General features: G+C 66.5%; 1 protein-coding gene across 5 annotated transcripts in view; it reads right to left on the bottom strand.

Annotated features, from left to right (window-relative positions):
• Positions 1-6,244: 6,244 nt before the first annotated feature.
• Positions 6,245-20,075, bottom strand: part of ARAP1 (ArfGAP with RhoGAP domain, ankyrin repeat and PH domain 1) — a 42,883-nt gene continuing 29,052 nt past the window's right edge. For 3 of the 5 annotated variants that reach the window (XM_064505268.1, XM_064505266.1, XM_064505267.1), the window contains exons 14-32: positions 19,795-19,969; positions 18,679-18,813; positions 18,429-18,564; positions 17,594-17,696; positions 17,300-17,495; positions 16,917-16,962; positions 16,463-16,626; positions 16,118-16,330; positions 15,781-15,886; positions 15,409-15,556; positions 14,898-14,981; positions 14,577-14,645; positions 14,294-14,411; positions 13,384-13,497; positions 13,050-13,192; positions 10,921-11,003; positions 8,187-8,237; positions 7,616-7,679; positions 6,749-7,481 (exon numbers count right to left, since the gene is read on the bottom strand). In XM_064505268.1, coding sequence (XP_064361338.1) covers positions 7,242-7,481; positions 7,616-7,679; positions 8,187-8,237; positions 10,921-11,003; positions 13,050-13,192; positions 13,384-13,497; positions 14,294-14,411; positions 14,577-14,645; positions 14,898-14,981; positions 15,409-15,556; positions 15,781-15,886; positions 16,118-16,330; positions 16,463-16,626; positions 16,917-16,962; positions 17,300-17,495; positions 17,594-17,696; positions 18,429-18,564; positions 18,679-18,813; positions 19,795-19,969 — 2,388 coding nt within the window. In that variant the 3' untranslated portion in view covers positions 6,749-7,241. The other 2 variants (XM_064505269.1, XM_064505270.1) reach the window with 2 other exon arrangements.

Consider the following 20,075-nt stretch of genomic DNA (forward strand, 5'->3'; position numbering starts at 1 on the left):
TGTGCGTGCTCCTGCGTGCGTGCGAGGGCTGCGACGCATGGGCTTGCACGTGCGTGCTGCAGCCGCGCTCGGCGTGCGTGCGGATCCGCAGAGCGCGGAGGGCGAGGGGGGTCCCCGATGCAGCCCCGCGCCCTGCGTAGCCGCTATATTACGTAAAACCGCACGACCTACATCGCGCCCGTGGCCCGTGGGGTCCCACCCCGTGGAAAACCGGCTCCGCTGGCGTTTCGTCCTAGCTCGGCTGCCCAGCCCCGACCTCGCATCTTCGCATCTCTGGGGAAAGCAGCGGGAATTTTCTCCCCCCACATCCAGCCGGTCCAAGGGGATGGGGGATGCTCTTGCCTCTGCTCCCGGTCTGCGTGGGGAGGGGACGCGTGGAGGCGTGGGGGCTGGGGGGGGGAACGCTGCCAGATTGAAGGCTCTCTTATTTTTAAATAAATGCAAACTGACGCTGCCTTAATGGAGAAAGACAAGCCGGTCTCCTCCTCCCGCAGCGCGCGACGAAGGCGGGTGGAAAACAGCCCCGGAGCTGTCCCGGCCGCGGCCGAAGCATCCTCCCCCGGGGAGCTGCAGCCCCGCGCTGCATGCAGGGCGCCGCGCCGCCCAGACACCCCGGGGATGGGCCATCGCGGCCCTGCGGCGCGGGAAACCCACGCTCGGGGCCCGGCCTCACCACCGCCCTCCCTCCACGTCTATTTAGTTATTTAAATTTCCTTTATTTCTCTTATTAAGGCAGGCACGGCGCGTAGGCGGCTAATGGGGAGGGAGGGAGGAGCGCGGCGAGGGGGTGGGGAGCGTGCGGATGGGTAATAGGCTTCACGCCGCGGGGCCGTGCTCTTCCCCTGCGCTTTATGGCCTTAAAAGCTGCCAAGCGGCTTTTATCCCGTTCCCAGCACCGCTGGCTCCAAGCGAGCGGCGGCTGCCCCGGTGCAGCCCTGCTTTGCCGGGCCCTCGACATCCCCAAGTCCCGACGGAGCAGCTCGTCCCCCTGCAAAACCGAGCATGGGGCTTTCGGGAAGTTTCCCAAATTGCCCGATGGGGAAAATGCTGCTTTCCCGCTTCCCTCGTGTGGGTTAACAGCTGGTAACATCTGGCACGGAGGCGGCACAGGGGGCAATTTGCACCCCGCCGCCGGGCTCAGCCCATTTCGCAGACGGGTAAGCTGAGAGCGGAGGTGGCGATGCTCCGTCCTCGGTCCCCTCGTCCCGGCTGCCGGCGGCCTCCCCCCTGCTCCGCGCTGTCACCCGCCAGAGCCCGGGATAAAAAATTGGGAATGGGGAAAAAGCGAGAGGGAAAGGAAAGAAAAAAAACAGAGAGGGAGCAAGAAGAAAGCCGGTGACAGTTTAATGGGGCTGCTGATGAAATAATGACTGTTTTAAAGTCTGCTGGAGTGTGGCGGTGCCTCTATTAAACCGAGGAGCTGATAATCTGCTGAGTTCATTACCCCCGTCGGGGAGAAAAGCAGCCGCTCGGCAGGACGCGGCTGGCCGTGGCCGAGCCGCCGCGGGGCCCCCGGGATCGGGACGGGGACCCCTCCCGCGCTGGGCGATGCAGGCAGCCCGCCCCCGTGCCTCAGTTTCCCCCTCTGCAAAGCAAGGGCAGAGATGCCGCTTGCTTTGGAGGAGCCGGGGAAGCCGCTTCCAGGCAGCCGGGGCGAAGCGCTGCGGTTGAAGAAGGAGGAGTGCGGATAACACCTCTGGCTCCGGCGGGAGCAATCGCTCCTGATGGATGGTGGCGGCATTCCCGGCTCGTGGGCCGCTATCCGCCCCGGCTGGGGGACTGCAAAGAGCCACCCTGGGTCGGGCCTGGGGGACGGACCGAGCCCATTGCGCGCCGAGCTGGGCGCCCAGCATCCTCCTCCCGACGCGGAGAAACCCGGGGTTTCGGCAAGGTCCGCGGCAAGGGGCCGCCGCGGGGAGCCGGCACGGCCCGGGCTGGGCTGCCGCCCGCAGCGAGCGGGGCCGAGAAGTCGTCCTCGGGGGCCCGCGCGTGCTGAAACACCGGCGATGTAAGAAATTTATTAACAAGTTGTTTGTAAATGACTCTGCAATTAATCACTCGTCTGTGCAAGGTATCACATGGCGCTCGCCTCCGCGGCTCTATATATAGAGAGGAGGTGTAGGTAGGATCCATCCATCCCCTCCTCGGAGACAGGCTCTTGGCTAGGTTTCCTCTCGTCACAGGTCCAAAGCTGAGCAAGTGCCAGCTCGGTTCAACGCGGGGCTGCTGCAAAATGCCCCGTCCCATCAGTATCCGTCCCGGGCCTCTTGCCCCGGCCGTGCTCTCGCTCCCCATCAGGAGCTCTGGTTTTGTGGCCGAGGTGCTGGGTGAGGAGCTGAGCACGGACAGCTCGTTGCAGAGGGTGCCTGTTGCAGCCGGGTGACTGCACCGGGCTGGGTGCCCATGTGCAGCAGGGTTTCCAGCACGCCACGGTCCTGCCTGGGGGTGCAGGGCTCAGCACAGGGAAGCAGGGGACGGCGGGGGCTCAGGCCGTGCCTGTGTCCCCTGTCGTGGCAGACGGACCTGCAGCCTGGACCCCCGGGCGTGCAGACATCGGGCGTGCACACAAACCCTGAGAGCACGCTGCAGACATCAAGCGTGTGCTGCAGACATCGGGGGCACGCGCAGACTCCGTGTGCGTGTTGCAGACATCGAGGGCACACGCAGACATTGAACGCACACGCAGACACCGGTGCATGTTGCAGACACAGCGCACACGCAGGCAGCAAGAGTATTTGCAGCCGCTGCACATCCATGCGGGCTCTGAGCCCACGTGCAGTCTCCTCCTTGGAGATATTCGAAAGCTCTCTGGATGTGGTCCTGAGCAGCCTGCTCGTGCTGACCCTGACCGAGCAGGGCGTCGGATGAGATGATCTCCAAAGGTCCCTTCCAACCTCAACCACGCTGTGAAGCCACAGAGCTGGCAGAGCTTCAGCATGAGCAGCCCGGGGCTGGCACGCCTGAGGCTGGGAGCGAGGCGGCTGGCGGGGAGATGTCAGGTCCAGGAACTGTGAGCAGCTGGAGAGGGTGGGAAAGGACAAACCGATGATCATCAGCACAAATCCGGGGAGGGCATCAAATGAAGCCAGCAGGCAGCACATCCAGGACGGTGGCTGAGCTGTGAAGCCTCTTGCGCCAGGCACGGTGGCACCCACATTTCACACAGGCGCAAAACACGATCGTGCAAATTCATCAGAGGGAAAATCCCCAGCAGGGAGATGCACTACAAAAACACCAGCCCAGGCATGGCCATGCTGAGGTGGACTCAGGGCATGGGGAAGGCTCAGTTCCCCCCGCGTCAAGCAGGGCTGAGGAAGCAAACATGGGCTGCTTGTGTTCAGAGGGGTGATGGAAGCTCCCCTGCGTTCTTCCTGCCACCGCGCTGCCCCTCGCTGCCTGCCCACTTGGAGTCTCCTCATCTGCGATCAACATTAATTATGTCCTCTACAGCTCTGTCCCTCCAGCTGGTCTCCTCTGCAGACGCTCTGCATCCCATCGCAGCCCTCCTTCCCACCCCTCCTCCAGAAATGCGCGTTTGTAGGTCTTGAGGTTACACAGGATCTGCTTTGCTCCTCGTGCGGTTTCACTGCATGGCCCGAACCAGGGGAGATGTCTCCCCATCAGTCCTGCACTGATGTCCACAGTCTGTGCGGTTGCAAACACAGATCTGTCAGAAAGAAATCCAGGGACACCGGGGATGGTTAGTCCGTGAGAGCCTGGCCCATGCCCCTACCTGGTCTTCTGGGCCCCTGAGCAGTCTGGACTAGCCCAGCCTGCTCTGGACTCACGTGCTGGAGTCGTCTCGCACGTCTGCACCTCCACGTGAGGTGCCACCCTTCGTAGCCTGCACGGCACAAGAGAAACTTGCAGGGCTCCCATTGCCCGAGCTGCTCTGAATGTCTGAGCGCGATAAGAGCAGAGACACAAGTCCAGATGATGGCTGCAGATGTGGGCGTCCACATGTAGGACTGGTGCAGGGAAATCCAAACCGAGATGTCAGAAACAGCCACTAGTGGAGGCCCAGCAAGGCTGGGGGCTAAGAAGAGCTTGCTTGGGTGCTGGAGCAGGGCGGGGGGGGGGGGGGGGGTGGCTGTCCTGATGATGAACAGATGGGAAAAGGGTGGACAGACGGAGAGGTGTGTGACTGGAGGGACAGGCAGACTGCTAATGGATGGACAGATGAATGGATGGACAGATGGATGCGTGAATGAGTGGATGGATGGATGTGTGAATGGATGGATGGATGGATGAATGGAAGGATGGATAGATGGATGTGTGAATGGATGGATGGACAGGTGGATGGATGGATCTGCACAAAGCAAAACAGTAATGGTCTGTGATGGCTGGGCACTGGGGGTTGGGTATCAGGGCGGGCACTGATGGGCAGGCGTGACGGGAAGACATTGCTCTGAACTGCAGGTTGGCCATCGCCTTGGCTGGACGCATGGACTTGGCCACACACTTGCCTGCCCACAGAGCTGCCTGGAGGGTCCTGGGAACCGCCTGGCAAAGCAGAAGCAGAGGGAGGTCATGGAGTGACGGGTCCTTGCCAGGACGCCTGGGTCCTCTCACACCTACGGGCCCCTATGAGGATCCCAGCAGTGCAGCCTTAGGGAGGGTGTGTGCGTGGTTGTGGAGGGGACGAGGTGGTCCCGTCCCAGCTGGGCACCCCGCTCCGTGGCTCCCGCCCGGCGCTGCCACAGTCCGTAGGCCAACCCAGCGCATCAACGTGGTGCTGACGCACAGGCGGTGCTGGAGACTTGCATTTCCACCCACCAAATTTGCAGGGGGGGAGGCAGGGGGAGCACAGGAGGCTGCAGGATGCAGCGAGTGCATGCATGCGCCCGTATCCCCGCGCTGGGGTGCCAGCAGCGTGCCCTGCGCGTGTGCGTGGAGCTGTGCACGTGCACGGAGCTGTGCGTGTGCACGGGGCTGTATGTGTATGGAGCTGTGTGTGCGCATGGAGCTGTGTGTGTGCATGGAGCTGCACGTGTGCACGGAGCTGCACATACACAGGACATGCAGCCTCCGCCTCCCTGCCTCACTCCCCCAGCCGCAGGATGAGGGCAGAAAGCCGCATATTGCCCCCTCCCAGAGCCGTTTTGCAGAAGAGCCGCTGGAGCAGGGGCCATCTGACGAGATGCTCCTAGAGCAGCACATCCCAGCTCCAGCCACCAGGCTCACGGCCGCCGGAGCCCCCGGGCAGGAGGTGAAACGTGGGGCTCTCACGGGCACCCGTGAACCCTGGCCCGGCCCTCCGCACCCCGGCGGGACCCGCACGGCCTCGCCGCGTGCAGCCGGCCCGGCGCCTTGCTGCAAGCCGGGTGTCCCTGCATGGCTGCAGGAGCGCGGCCCCGGCTCCCGCCGTGCCGCCGGCCTGCCGCGCTCGTCCCTCCGCCGCCGCTATAAATAGAGCAGCCGAAAGGTCGGCAGGAAGCGCGGCCGACCGCGCCGGGCGGAGGAGGGCGGCTCGGGGAGCCCGGAGGTGCAGCGCGCCCGCACCGCTCCCAGGACAGCCCGCCGCGGAGCCGGGGGGACGCTGCGCCCGGGTCCCCGAACCTGGCTGGGCCACGTCCCACGGTGGCTCTGCTGTGCTGGACCTTCGGAGGCGTGTGCACACGTATGCAATCGCACATGCATGTGTGTTCTTGCACGTGTGTACACACATATGCACTCATGCATGCACGCATGTTCTTGCACATGTGTACGCACATACACACACATGCACGCATGCATATGCATGCATGTGTTCCTGTACATGTGTACACACATATGCACTCATGCATGCACACGTTATTGCACATGTGTGCACACATGTATGCAGTCACACATGCACGCATGCATGTTCTTGCACACGTTTGCAAATGTATGCAGCCATACCTGCACACACATGCATGCACACGTTCTTGCACGTGTGTGTGCACACACGTGCTTGAACACGTACGCTCACGCCTGCATGCACGCACACACTCCGTGCCCAGGGTGGCAATCCCAGCTGCAGCGGCTGGCCCCGTCCCGCCCAGCTCTATCTGCAGCATGGACAATTTTGCCTTTTGTCCTCGCCCGGCGGCCGGGTTTATGCAGCCCGTGGGCACGCAGCAGCTCGGGGACCGTCGGGGCCGGGGGGGGGGGGGCACATGCCCTGTCTCGCCAGCCCCACCGTCCAGCTCAAAAGCCCCAGAAACCAGGTTTTTCACCTCCATCCCGACCCAGAAGCCGCCGGCAAAGACCTGGACTCTCCAGCCCCGTTTTTCCCAAAAATGTTTAATATTCACAAGAGAGCGGGCGCCGGGAAGCAGGGCCCATCCCGCCGCCCGTCCCGCCCAGCACCTCCCCGCCGGCACCGGGGGCCCGGCCGAACGCAGCACCGCGGGGCCGCTGCTCCCGGCACCCGGGCCGGCTGCATCCCGTGGGGCCGGGCGGCTCCGGCTTCTCCGCGGGGCGACGGCGGGTGCCTGGTCTCGGCGGTGCACGGTTTCCAGCCGGAGCGGCTCGAGGAGATGGGGAGGAGGCGGGGGGGCTCCCTGGAGCGCGTCCCCGCCTGCGGCAGACCTGCCGGTGCCAGGGCAGAGCCAGCGGTGAGCAGAGGCCACCGGGACCCTCGCGGGAGGATGTGGGACGCGGCGGGTCCATGCATGCGCCCCGGGGTGCCAGCATCGTGGCTCCCCACCCCGTGCACCCACCTGGGGCGTCAGGCCTCCAGCTCAGACGTTTCGGAGGAGCTGGGAAGAAGGAGAGAGTGGAAAGGCCCCGGTTAGCCCCCCCGGCACCCCCCGCACCCGGACACTGCATTGTCCCTGCTCCCACGCCGGGCGCCCAGTTTGCTCCTGCCTCCTTGGCAGAGTCGCCCCGTGGCCCTGGGCGAGCGCCCGGAGCAGCCCTGGCTCCCGTGGGCATCCCAGCGGGATGCAGCCGGCCCCAAGGAGACCCCACCACCACCATGCACGCCGTGCAGCCCCGCTGCAAGGAGCCGCCGGCACCGGGGAGCTGCAGCGGCTGCAGCGCTGCCGGCACGGCGTCGACGCTGGCTGCAAAGCAGAGCCCCGGCGCGGTTATAAACCGGGATCCCGCCGGGTTTATAACAGCAACAAGGACCCACGGATGAAGGCGGCATCTCGGAGCAGCTCCGAACGGCGGTGCCGGCCGCATCGCTGGGCCTTGTGGCTGAGCGAGGCTTGCAGCTCCCCACGGCTGCGCCGGCCGCGGGACATCGGCGGGCTGCAATAGCCCCCGGCCCACAGCTATTGCACGGATGCCTCCAGCGCGGGAACAGGCACCGGAGAGCAGCGGCCCCGTTTCGGGGAGCCCCAGCGGCGCTCACTCACGGTCAGCGGGTCAGTAGCGAAAGCGGCCACACTGCTCCTCATCTCGCTCTCATTGCCGCGCAGCGGGATGAGAGAGACGTTACCCAACCTGGAGTCCGGCTGCGGCCGCGCCGCCCGCACCTTGGAGCCCTCCGAGGGCCACACGGCCCCGCCGTGCTGCGGACAGAGCGGGGGGGCCGCACGGTGAAAGGGGGGGCCGCGCCGGCGGGACGGGGACCGCGCCGGACCGCAGCATCCCGCCGCGCGGGGCTGCATCCCGCCGCCGGCGCGGCCCCTCTCCCCGGCGGTACCTGCGCGTGGAGGAAGGTGGCGAACCACTCCCGCAGATCCGCCTGGGTGTCGCAGCACAGGTACCTGCGGGAGCACCAGCCCGTGAGCACCCCCGCGGCAGCCCCCCCTTCGCCCGGAGCCGGGGATCGGCCGGACCGCCGCTATTTTTAGCCGGGTGCTGGGGAGCTCTCCGGCTGCCGGGCCGGGGAAGCGAGTGGGTGTTGTGGGGATCAGCGGCAATCCGGCGGTGCGCGGGTGACGGATGCCTGACACGCTCGTTAGGGAGCGGCTGACATCCCTGGGCGCCGATGCAAACCTCCCTCGGGAGCCCCCGGAGCGGGGGCGGGCGGAGACGCGGGGGGAGCCCGGGGCAGCAGGGCTGGCTGCCCTGGGGGGGTGCAGAGTGCGGCCCCCCAGCCCAAGCGCACTCAGCCCCTCGAGCCATCCCAGGGCTCCTAACAGGCTCCTGCCGGAGCTGAGCTGCTCCGAGGAAGACCACGGGCGGGAGGCCCCGAGCATCCCCCGGGGCACCGGGGTGTCCGCGCCGCGGCCGGGGGGGTCTTTAGCAGCCCCACGTCCTCCCCTTCTTACCACTGCTGTTTCTCGTGCTTCTCATTTTCGTAGAAGACGGTAAAACCCCAGCTGGAAGGAGAGAGGTGAGAAGATGAAGGCCCATCTCCCAGGCCTCCTCCGCCCTTAGCTCCAAGAGCTCCGTGTTAAGAAGTATCCCAGCAACCACCCACATCCCTGCAAGCCACCCGCATCCTCACAAGCCACCTGCATCCCTGAGATCCTCCCACATCCCTGCAAGCCACCCGCATCCCTGAGATCCTCCTACAGCCCTGCAAGCCACCTGCATCCCTGCAAGCCACCTGCATCCCTGAGATCTTCCCACATCCCTGAGATCCTCCTACATCCCTGTGGTCCTCCTGCATCCCTGAGATCCTCCTGCATCCTTGTGATCCACCTGCATCCCCGAAAGCCAGCCACATCCTTGTGGTCCTCCTGCATCCCTGCAAACCACCTGCATCCCTGAGATCTTCCTGCATGCCTGAGATCCTCCCGCATCCCTGTGGTCCTCCCGCATCCCTGCAAACCACCCACATCCCTGCAAGCCACCCACATCCCTGTGATCCTCCTGCATCCCTGAAAACCACCTGCATTCCCAAGATCCTCCTGCATCCCTGAGATCCACCTGCATCCCTGCAAGCCACCACATCGCTGAGATCCAGAGCATTCCTGCAACCCTCCTGCCTCCCTGCGATCCACCACATCCCTGCGAGCCACCCGCATCCCCGTGCAGCTGGGTGCACAGGGCAGTTTCCATCAGGGCTTCCCCTGGGGTCTTTGCTCTCAGAGCAGCCAGGCAGCCCCCCAGCCCGGGCTGAGAAGCTGCCCCTTCCCCAGCGGTGGCAGCAGCAGAGGGGAGGCGTTTGCTCGTCATCTCCCAAATGTCTCTGTGATGCACGCGATGCCTGCGCTTTGGAAAGTTCACCTGTCACCGAAACACGGCCGCGGCCAGCGCGGGCGTCGGGGATTCAACAGCCCATGCAAAACTACAGTGATTCAGGGCCAGCAAAGCCACTGGCAGTAGCTCTGATTCCTTCCTATTTTGCCCCAGTTTGCAACCCAGCGGGCCCCTCGCAGACCCGCTACCCAAGCCGGCCTTTCCGACTGCGTATTGCTTTCGCGGTCGTGTCCAGCCACCTCCCACCCTCCGCGTGGCCGCGCGTGTGCCGAGCTTCTGCCGACGGGAGCCTCCGCAGCACGGCCGCGCCGGAGGCCAGCAGCGACGCCGGCTCCTCCACACGCCCGGCTGCTCGGCGCGGGGCTGTGCACTGCCCGCCCGGCACGGCCGCGCTCCCGCTCCTCCCGCAGCCAGGATCCAGCCGGACTGGCTCGCACACGGGCAGCGCTGCCTGCTCCACGCGCACAGGCAGGCACGCACCCCCATGCACGCAGCCACACGCGTGCACACACGCCCTGCGGAATGCACGCTGGCATGCACGCACGCGCTCGCACGCATGCATGCACACACGCACTCTGGAATGCACGCTGGTGTGCATGCACACACATTTGCACACGTGCATGCACACACCCTGGAATGCACACACGCTCACATGCACACACGCTTGCACACATGCACGCACACACACACTCTGGAATGCACGCTCATGTGCATGCACACACATTTGCACATGTGCATGCACACACCCTGGAATGCACACACGCTCACATGCACACACGCTCACATGCACACATGCTTGCACACATGCATGCACACGCACTCTGGAATGCACACTGACATGCTTGCACACATGCTTGCACAAATGCATTCACACACATGCACGTTCACATGCATGCACACATGCTCGCACACATGCATGCACACACGCACTCTGGAATGCACACTCCCATGCATGCACGTGTGCTTGCATGCATGTGTGCACGCACGCACACTCCAGAATGCACGCTCACATGCATGCACAGATGCTCGCACACGTGCATGCACACACGCATTCTGGAATGCACGCTCACATGCACATACGCATGCACACATGCACGCACACATACACACACTCTGGAATGCACACTCCCATGCATGCACGCGTGCTTGCACGCACGTGTGCACACCCACACACACACTCCAGAATGCATGCACAGACGCTCGCACACATGCATGCACACACGCACTCTGGAATGCACGCTCACATGCACATACGCATGCACACATGCACGCACACATACACACACTCTGGAATGCATGCTTGCATGCATGCACACGCTCTCATACATGCATGCATACGCCCTCTGGAATGCACACGCATGCATGCACACACACTCGCACACATGCATGGACACACACACACCCTGGAATGCACACTCGCATGCATACACACACACCTACGTGCACACGCTTGCATGCACACATTTGCCTCCCCCACAACATATCATAGCTGTAAAACAAACACCTTTGGAGCCCCCCAGCAAGCCTTTGCTGCTCCTCACACTCACGTGCATGCACGCACAAGCACGCATGTGCGCGCACACCCCGACATGCACGCATGGGCACACGTTCACATGCAGGCACACGCACACGCTCGTGTGCACGCGCTCCCACCCGTGTCCCCCCGCCCGCAGCACAGCGTGGCCATCCCCACGGGCGCTTGCGGCCTCTCAGCAAGCCGCTGCGGCTCCCGGCCCCACGGGATGTCTGCGCCGGCCGCTCGCGTGCGGCGAGGCTGCTCTGACATCTGGTGGCAACGGCGATGCCGGCACCGTCCCCAGCCCCGCGCCCGCAGCAGGGACCCCGGCGGCGGCTCACCACGTCGGCGGGCGAAGCTTCTTCTTGACGCCCAGGTAGACCTTCAGGTTCCGGACGGGCCACTCCTTCTCCGGCTTGTGGCTCTGCGGAGAGACGGGGTCCCGGCGAGGCGTTGGGTGGCTGCGGGGCCACCGGCACCGCCAAGCCCGTCACCGCAGCCGGCTGCTCGGGGCACGGTGGAGGCGCAGCGCTTTGCTCCGGCCCGGGGACAGCACGTGCCCCACATCCCTGCGCCCCACGCGGCCACCGGCACCGCTCCTACCCCTGCCTCCGTGCGCAGGGTAAGAGCAGCCAGAGCACGCGGGGAAGAGCAGGCTCAGAGCTGAACGTCGCGTGCAGCTGGGCTCTGAGCAGCACCAGGGTGTCCGGGCCGGCTCTGGGCTGCACTCCTGCAGCCGGGCACCAGCGGAGAGGCACTGCGTGCTCGCAAAGCAGCCGAGCATGGGGTGCCAGGTGCTGGAGAGCAGCTGAGCATGGGGTGCCGGGTCCTGGCCAGCCCCATGCCCGCGGAAAGGCACTGCATGCTCGCAGAGCAGACAAGTGTGGGGCGCTGGGTGCTGGCCAGCCCCATGCCCATTGAAAGGCAATGCACACTCACAGAGCAGCCGAGCATGGGGTGCCAGGCGCTGGAGAGCAGCTGAGCATGGGGTGCCGGGTCCTGGCCAGCCCCATGCCCGCGGAAAGGCACTGCATGCTTGCAAAGCAGCCGAGTGTGGGGCACTGAGTGCTGGCCAGCCCCATGCCTTCAGAAAGGCACTGCATGCTCGCAGAGCAGCCAAGCGTGGGGTGCTGGGTGCTGGCCATCCCCATGCCCACGGAAGGGCAATGCATGCTCGCAGAGCAGGCAAGTGTGGGGTGCTGGGTGCTGGCCAGCCCCATGCCTTCAGAAAGGCAATGCACACTCGCAGAGCAGACAAGTGTGGGGCGCTGGGTGCTGGCCAGCCCCATGCCCGCGGAAAGGCAATGCACGCTTGCAGAGCAGCTGAGCATGGGGGGCTGAGCACCGAGCAGCCCCACGCCTGCAGCAAAGCAAAGCACACACGGCCAGGTGCAGAGTGAGCAACGCTGGCAGCAGCGCGGCATGTCCCACCAACGTCACACGGCGGTGGGATGCTCGGGGCTGCAGGCGGGCAGCGGCACGTCTGGGTACCAGCCCGCGTGGCCGAGCGGTGCCCGTTCCCGTGCATCCACCCGTGCACCTCGACAGCGGCCCCGCGGCCCTCGCCTGCAGGCCGGGGAGATGCCTAACGCCCGGCTCACGCTCGGGACCGGGTTGGGACTCGGGGGCTTAATCGGCAGGCGCTGAGCCCGTTCGCAGCCTGCCCGGCCGCGGGGACATCGCGGCTGCCCCTGCCCGCAGCTCCCGTCCGTGCCTCGCAGCGGAGCTTCGTAGCGTTTTCTTGCACCAATACTGCCCCAAACGGAGCCATTTACGGTCACCTCCAGAAAGGAGGGATGCAGGGAAAGCAGCGCTTCCCAGGCCCATCGCCAGCCCCAGGTCCTCTCATCAGCCCTGCGGCACCCCGGGGCCGGGGAGCGGGTCCAGGCTCGACCCATCGGCAGCGATGAGCAGAGGGGGGGCTGAGCCGCCGGCACACCTCCCCGTGCTGCCGCGCCGCGGGTGCAAGCCTGCAGCAAGCCCTGCGGTCGCGTGCAAGCGGCGGGTCTTACAAGAGCCCGGTCCAACACCTGCGGGACGCCGACGTGCAGCCGGGCCAGCGGCTTTCGGGCTTGGATTTGGGATGGACCCTGGGCAGACTTGTAAGGGCGGTGGGTGCCGGGAGCCCCCGCACACTCGCCGGGCTGTGCTCAGCTCTACTTACGCTCTCCAAGGGGGGGGTCCGCTGCTTCAGGCTCTGTTTAACAGAGGACGGGGTTAAGCCGGGCACCGAGGATGTGCCGCAGCCGGAGGAGATGGGTGCAGGGACCAGAGGAGCAGGTCCAGCCGGCGGAGATGCCCCAGCACAGCCAGGACGCCTGGGTCCTCCTCCTAACCCCTTGCACTAACTCAGAGCATCCTGCTCCGGGCAAGGCCCCGGTCCGCGGGAATGAAAGCGCTCCGGGGTGGCCTGCAGCAGCCTGCGCGATGCAACCGGGGACGGGGACGCGCCCCATGCAGCAGAGCTCACCCGCACTTCCTTGTAGAGCCGCAGGCAGCTGTGGTTGAGGATGAAGTAGCGGTCGTGGAAGCCCGTGCTCACGCCGAGCCCCAGCAGGTTCCTCTCCTCCCGAAACTTCATCATGCCGTGTTTGCAGTCGCCGACTCTGCTGGCTGGGAGGCGGCGGGCAGGGGGGACACGTCGGAGCGGCGCCGGCCCGGAGAGGGGGGACGAGCCCCCGCGGCAGGGCACGCCGTGCAGCCAGACCCGCGGAGGGGCTGCATGCACCCAGCCCCAGGTGCTGCTGGCCGGGACCCGGCATCGCCCCGCGCCCCGGCTCCGAGCCCTGGGGCCGTTCCCTCACCGAGGTAGATGAGCATGTTCTCCATGGACATCTGCTTCTTCACCACCAGGTAGCTCTCCGTCCCCAGGCCGTGCAAAATGGGCAGGACCTTCTCCGAGTAGTGCAAGGGCCGCTCTGCGCAGGGAGGGAGGAGGGGGTCGGCATCGCCCGCGGGGCTGGAGCCCGCCGCGGGGGTCAACGCGCGCCGTCCCCGCCTGCCCCGGCGCCAGGCCCACCGTGCACCACCGTCACGGTTCAACCATCTCATGGTGCCACCGCTCCCTGTCCCCTGCGGAGGTGGCTCCCGGCCGGCGGCATGAGGCCGGCGGGGACACGCCGACCCTGGAAGGGGACTGCGGAACAATTGCAAGCATATTTTGTGTTGCATGCAAATATTTAACTTGCACTTGCACTGGCAAAGTATGCACGGAGGTATTCGCGAACGGACCCGCTCCCGGGGAAGCGAAGGGCAAGGGAAGGGTTTCGTAAGAAAAATATTTTGTGAAAGCAAACACACAACTGTTCCAGCTTGGAGTAATTTTAGACCCTGCAGAGATTTCTTTCAAGGGCTGGGTGGTCGTCGGCTTAGCCACGGCCGGGAGCGGGCTTGGCGCGGGTTTGGTTTTGGCAAGGGCTAAAACGTCTCGCATTTCTCCCAAAGAAGAGCCCGGGGCTCTCAGGGACCCCGAGGGACTGCAAGCGGGCTGGGCTGGGGGCAGAGGCCTCATCCTGCTCTCGCTTGCTCCTGCCTACGGACACGGCACCCCCAGGGCTGCTCCCGCTGGTGCAGGAGCATCCAGACATCCCAGCGTTCACATTCCTAAAGATGCCGGCAGATGCCTCGAAGATCCCCAGGGAGCCCAGCTGCAGCTGGAGGTGTCCAAGCGCCTTCCTCCCGGCGAGCCCGCCGTCCCCATCGTCGTGCACCCACCTGCCTCCTCCCTCTCGTTCACTTCGAAGCAGCTCCAGTAGTCCTTCTCCTTCATGACGATTTTCCTCCGGTCCAGGATCTCGAAGGTCAGCTCCTCGGCTGTCATCGTCGCCGGGATCTGAGGGGGACGGAGGGGACCGGTGGCATCACGCTGGCCCCGGGGCCGGGCAGCACCTCCCTGCATGGCCCCCTCAAGCGGAGCAGCATCCTGCAGCTCCAGGGGGTCCTGCAGCCCCCCAAGATCCCCAGGGACCCCCGTCCCCCCCGGGTCACCCTCCCGCACCTTGACGTGCTGCTCTGCCTCCGTCTTCTTCTCCTCCAGGTACACGGTGCAGATGAAGTCCCCGGCTTGCTGGAAGGCAACGGGAGGCACTTCAGCCCCATCCCGGGACATGGCCGGGGGACATTTCCCGTTCCAGCAGCTCCCAGGTTGGGGGGGGGGGGCGGATGAGCTTCCCTAGGGCTGCTCTTGGGAACGTGGTGGAGAAGGGATTTCCCCGGAGGAGAGCACAGGCACACACGGGGCAGGCGATGCGCCGGAGCCCCCGCAGACGATCACACAGGAGAGGATGCCGCGGGAAGGACCCCCATGCCGGGGACCCACCTGCGTCCCGCTGGACGCCGCCTCCCGCATCTTCATGATGGCTGTGATCTCGTCCTGCTGCTTCTTCATCTCCTGGTCGTTGACCTGCCAAGGAAGAGGAGCCCGGAGAGTGATCAGGGCTGGGAGAGAAACCCCTCCTTGCACTGCAGATTTGGGAGCACAAGTGGTGACCAGAAGACCCCTAAATCTCATCGCAGAAGCACGGGCTGGTCCCCAGGGCACTTCTGCCCACCGGCCTCCCGGCTCTCCCCAGGGTTTGCAGGGCACCGTCCCTCCACTTGTCCCCAAAGAGACTTCTGCAGAAGGAGGGCACCCGGTTTCTTCCTCCCATGGCCTCCTGAGCCCAGCCCGTCCCCTGCAACATCGCCCTCCTCGCAGAGAGCCAGGAGCCGGTGTGAACGTGCAGCGTGTTCATATATTGGCCTGGTTCAGAGCTGGCCAGGTGCCATCAGAGCCAGGCCTCCTACGAGAGCTGACGGCGCGTAGCAGGGCCCGGGGGAGGCAAACCTACGTTAAAGATCTTCACGTAGTGGTTGATGAGGTCCTCCACCACGCGGCCCGCCTTGTAGTCCTTCCCGTCCGTCTGGAAGAGCGTGGGCCCGAAGACGATGGCCAGGTTGTGCGTGTTCATCTGGTTGTCCCCGGAGAAGCGCTGGACCCTGCGGGGACCCACACGGGACCCCGTCATGGTTCGAAGCGTGTTCCTGCCCCGGGACCTCCCTGCAGCCTTGCAACGCGCAACACTCCCCTGGGGCCGGGATGATGCTCGGCTTTGGGCCAAGCGCCCCAGTTGACCCCAAATCCCCGTCCTTTCCTTGCTTAGGAGCTCCCAGCCCCCCCGGGCATCGTCGTGCCCCGGGCCGGCCATCGCCGCCCTCCTCACCGGAAGAGGTGGTTGATGAGGGCCTTCAGCGTGGCCCTGTTCACCGTGGGCAGGTTGTCCAGGAGCCGCCGGTACTCGCCGATCTTGGCCTCCTCGTCCTCCAGCGCTGCGGGGAGGGACGGGGACGGGGGTTACTGCGGGAAGGCAGCGTAAAAGCGGGGAGGGACGCGGTCCCCGAGGGCTCCCCCGCCGCTCCTCACAGCTGTTTTGCAGCTGGATGCACCCAACTCCGGCAAAGTGACTCTCCCAAGCCGGTCTGCAGCAAAGCTGGGGAGCAACGTGCCACCACCGAGGCCCCCCGTGGCCCCCAGCCTCGCCGGGGCCCCGGCGTCCTCACCCGTGGCCCGCAGCCAGTCCTGGCTCCAGCGCTTGGTGAAGAGCCCGTCGCCGAGGTCGCGGAAGAAGCGCTTGAGGGTGTTGGAGACGTCGTCCACCTGGTGCTCGCCCTCCTTGAGGCGCACGCTGCGGGCGTCCCGCCGCAGCATCTCCAGCAGCCCCGTGGTCTTGGAGTTCTGCCCGCTCTTGCGGTAGATGCCCTCGGAGGTCAGCCCTGGTGGGATGGGGGGGGACCCCGGCGGTGAGCCCCGCCGGAGCCGCTCCCCAGCCCCGCCGCGGCTCGGCCGGGAGGCCAGCGCGTGTCACGAGCGAGTCGGGGCTCGGCCGCGGGGTCGCCGGCGCGTACCGCACTGCGTGATGTAGTCGATGCACCGGTCCACCAGCAGCGGGACGTCGGCCTCGGTGAGCTGCTGCTCGGACAAGGTGTCGCCGGCGCTGCCCGCTGCCCGGCGGATGGCCTGCACCCAGCCCAGGAAGTCCAGCTTCCTCTCGCCCTGGAGGTACAGCGTCCTGCCGGCGGTCCCGGCCGCTCAGGAGGGGGACGGACGGACGGATGGACACCCCCATGTCCCAGCCACCTCCACCCAACTGGGGCACTGGGCTGAGCTCAGGGGGTCCCCAGGCTCCCCAAGGGCCGGCGGGGGTGGAAGCACCCATGGACATGGTGAAGGCATCCATGGACTTGGGTGAAGCCATCCATGGACATGCGTGAAGGCATCCATGGACATGGGTGGCCTTGGGCAGGGTTGATATTTTTGGGGTGGGGGAGTCTAATTCGCAGCAATGCTCCAAGCTTTTACCTCCGTCTCTCCACCAGCACCAGCACCTCGTTGTCTCCTTGGATGGCTGCGGAGGGCAAGCGGAGACCCCGTCAGCTCTGGGCGGCGCGGGGGCTGCCCTCGGCCCCCCGGCAAGCGGGGAGGAGCAGCGGCTTCCCGAGGATGGGGATGATGATGCAAGGGAGGAAGAGCTGGAGGTGGCCCAGCAGCAGGGGAAAGCGCCGGTTGCATCGCACCCCGCACAGGGACCCCCAAGCGCCCAGGACGCTGGAGCCCCACCAAAGACCCCTTGCTGCTTGCAACCGGAGGGGATCAAACCCCGAGCAACGCAGCTTGCTCTGCTCCCGGACCCCGCTTGGAGCAGCAGCAGCCCCCCGAGACCCCCGCGGGCTGGTGGCACGTACAGAGCTCCTGCAGCTTGCGCAGCTGGAGAGGCTCCTCGCGGTCGCCGTCCCCGAAGCAGACGTGCAGCGTGGAGCCGGCGAGGGCGAACCAGCCCTCCTTGGCCCGCTCCAGGTTGAGGCCACCCTTGTAGTGCAGCCGGCCGATCCGCTCGAAGTCGTGGCTCAGCAGCTCCTCCGCCCGGGCCGGCACGAAGGACTGAGGCCGGGGGAGACGAGGGGCCCCGTGAGCGCCGCGCCGGCACCCCCAGCTCCCCGCGGCAGCGGGCGGCCGGGTCCCTGCGCCCCCCCGGGTACCTTAGCCAGGGACTTGAGCCATTCCCGAACGGCCTCGGGGCTGTCCAGCCCGAACAGGTAGAGCCGCTCCGACTCGATGTAAACCTCGAACGTGCTCTCGATCCTGCGCGGGGAGGAAGAGGAGCCTGCACGGGCGACCGGGATGCCGCACGCGGCCCATGCGCGGTGGCCGGGCGCCGGCGCAGCCCCCGTGGGGTGCACGAGAGGGTGCAGAATCGCGGGGTGCACCGGAGGGTGCAACGCCGTGGGGCGCGTTGGAGGGTGCAACGCTATGGGGCATGCTGGCAGGTGCAGCATCACGGGGTGCACCGGAGGGTGCAATGCTGCAGGTCATGTTGGAGGGTGCAACGCTATGGGGCGTGATGGAAGGTGCAGCATCACGGGGTGCACCGGAGGGTGCAATGCTGCGGGTCATGTTGGAGGGCGCAGCACCATGGGGCACACTGGAGGATGCCTCGCCATGGGGCACACTGGAGGGTGCAACGCCATGGGGCACGCCGGAGGGTGCAACACCATGGGGCACACTGCAGGATGCAACGCCATGGGGCACACTGGGGGGTGCAACGCCATGGGGCACACTGGAGGATGCATCGCCATGGGGCACACTGGAGGATGCAACGCCATGGGGCACACTGGAGGATGCATCGCCATGGGGCACACTGGAGGGTGCAACGCCATGGGGCACACTGGAGGGTGCAACGCCATGGGGCACACTGGAGGATGCATCGCCATGGGGCACACTGGAGGGTGCAACGCCATGGGGCACACTGGAGGGTGCAACGCCGTGGGGCACGCCGGAGGGCGCAGCATCGCAGCGGCGCGGGCCCAGCCTCACCCGTGGGCGTGGGGCGGGTTGTTCACCAGGCACACGATCTCCTCCGCCCTGATCTCGCCGTTGGGCACGGCGTTGCGGTCGTTCTCGTAGTAGCTGAAGACGCCGTCCTGCAGCGTGCACCAGCGGCGGCTGAACTCTGCGCGGCACAGGCAGGCGCTCGGCTGCAGCGGCGCCGGCGGGCTGAGCCCGGCCCCCCGCGCCGGCAGCCTCCCCGGCACCCCCCGCCCTCGGCCCCGCCGGCGCCGCTCACCTTCCAGCCCCTTCCGCTCGCCCACGGGCTTGACCATGGAGGGCGTCTTGTAGAGGAAGCCGTGGTGGGCGACGGAGGGCAGCAGCACCGAGTAGTGCTTCTCCCCGCTGCTGCCCGCCTCCAGGCGCGGCGTCTCTGCAAACGGGGCGGCAGCGCGTCGCGGGGGGGCCCGGCGCCTGGCAGCTTCGCCGGGGCCCAGGGAGAGCCCCGCCGCGGAGCCGGCCGGGAAAGCGGCCCCATGACCTCAGGGCGGTCGGGTTTCTCCGCTTCCCACGGGCGGCCCGGGAGGCCGCGCTGCAGCTGCTCGCCTCCACCTCTTCCGTGCTGGCGCGCCCAAAATCACAGGGCCGGACCCCTCCTGGGGCGAAGCCAGCCCCGGCGGGACGCCTGCACGCGGGGATGCATGCAGGGATGCATGCAGGGATGCGTGCGGCGATGCACGCGGGGATGCACGCGGGGATGCTCAATGCGATGCTCAACGCGATGCACGCGGTGCTGCAGCACTCGCTGCTCCCCCGGTGCAATCCCACCCTCTCCGCGCCGTGCCTGCCCCCCTGGCCCGACCGAGCTCCTGGGTGTCCCCAGGGATTTCCCAGCGGCCCCAGGGAAAAGCAAAGCTGCGGGGACACAGGTGAGGGGCAGCCCAGCCCCGAGACGCCCCGGCGTCTGCGGCAAAGTCCTCGGCTGCAGCCCGGTCGGGCAACGAGGCGGCCGGAGGGAGAGAGCCCGGGGAGGAGGAGCGGGAGGAGCAGGAGCAGGAGGAGGAAGAGGTGAGGCCGGCTCCGCGCTCAGGAATCCCCCGGACTCCTGGATTCCTGCGGTTTCGCCCTGCTATTTTGGTTTCGGGGCTAGATCGCAGCCGAGCGCCGCGGGATAAAAAGCTGCTCTGTCCCGAAACCCGACGCCGGCCCCGGGGCGGCGTCTCCCGCTCCGCTGCCCTCTGCACGGAGCAGCACGAGCCGCCCCACACCAGGGAGCTGCCTCCGGGGGGGAAAGGGCTGGAAAGCCGCCGGGTCTCGCCGAAAGCAGCCCGGGCGCTGCCCCGTGCGGGTGCTGCAGCGGTGCGTGCATGCACGGGCAGCGCGGGGGTGCCAGCGGGCGCCGGGGCCGCCTTACCTGAGGTCTGGTTGTGGAGCAGGAACTCCATCTGGAGCCGCTGGCCGCTGCGCTCGGCCAGGGCCAGGGGCGAGGGGCAGCCGGGGTCCCCCGTGGCGCAGCTCACCGCCGCCCCGCAGAAGAGCAGCGCCTGCGTCTCCGCCAGGTCCCCCGTGGTCACGGCGGCGCACAGGGCCTGCGGCGGGGCGACGGTGAGGCCGAAGGCTGCCGCAGCCGCCGCCGGGGCGGCCCAAAGCCCGGGCGGGACAAAGGGAGGCTTGAGCGGGGAGGGAAAGTTTGGA

Source organism: Dromaius novaehollandiae, chromosome 1 (assembly GCF_036370855.1).
Source record: "Dromaius novaehollandiae isolate bDroNov1 chromosome 1, bDroNov1.hap1, whole genome shotgun sequence".
Lineage (NCBI taxonomy): Eukaryota > Metazoa > Chordata > Aves > Casuariiformes > Dromaiidae > Dromaius > Dromaius novaehollandiae.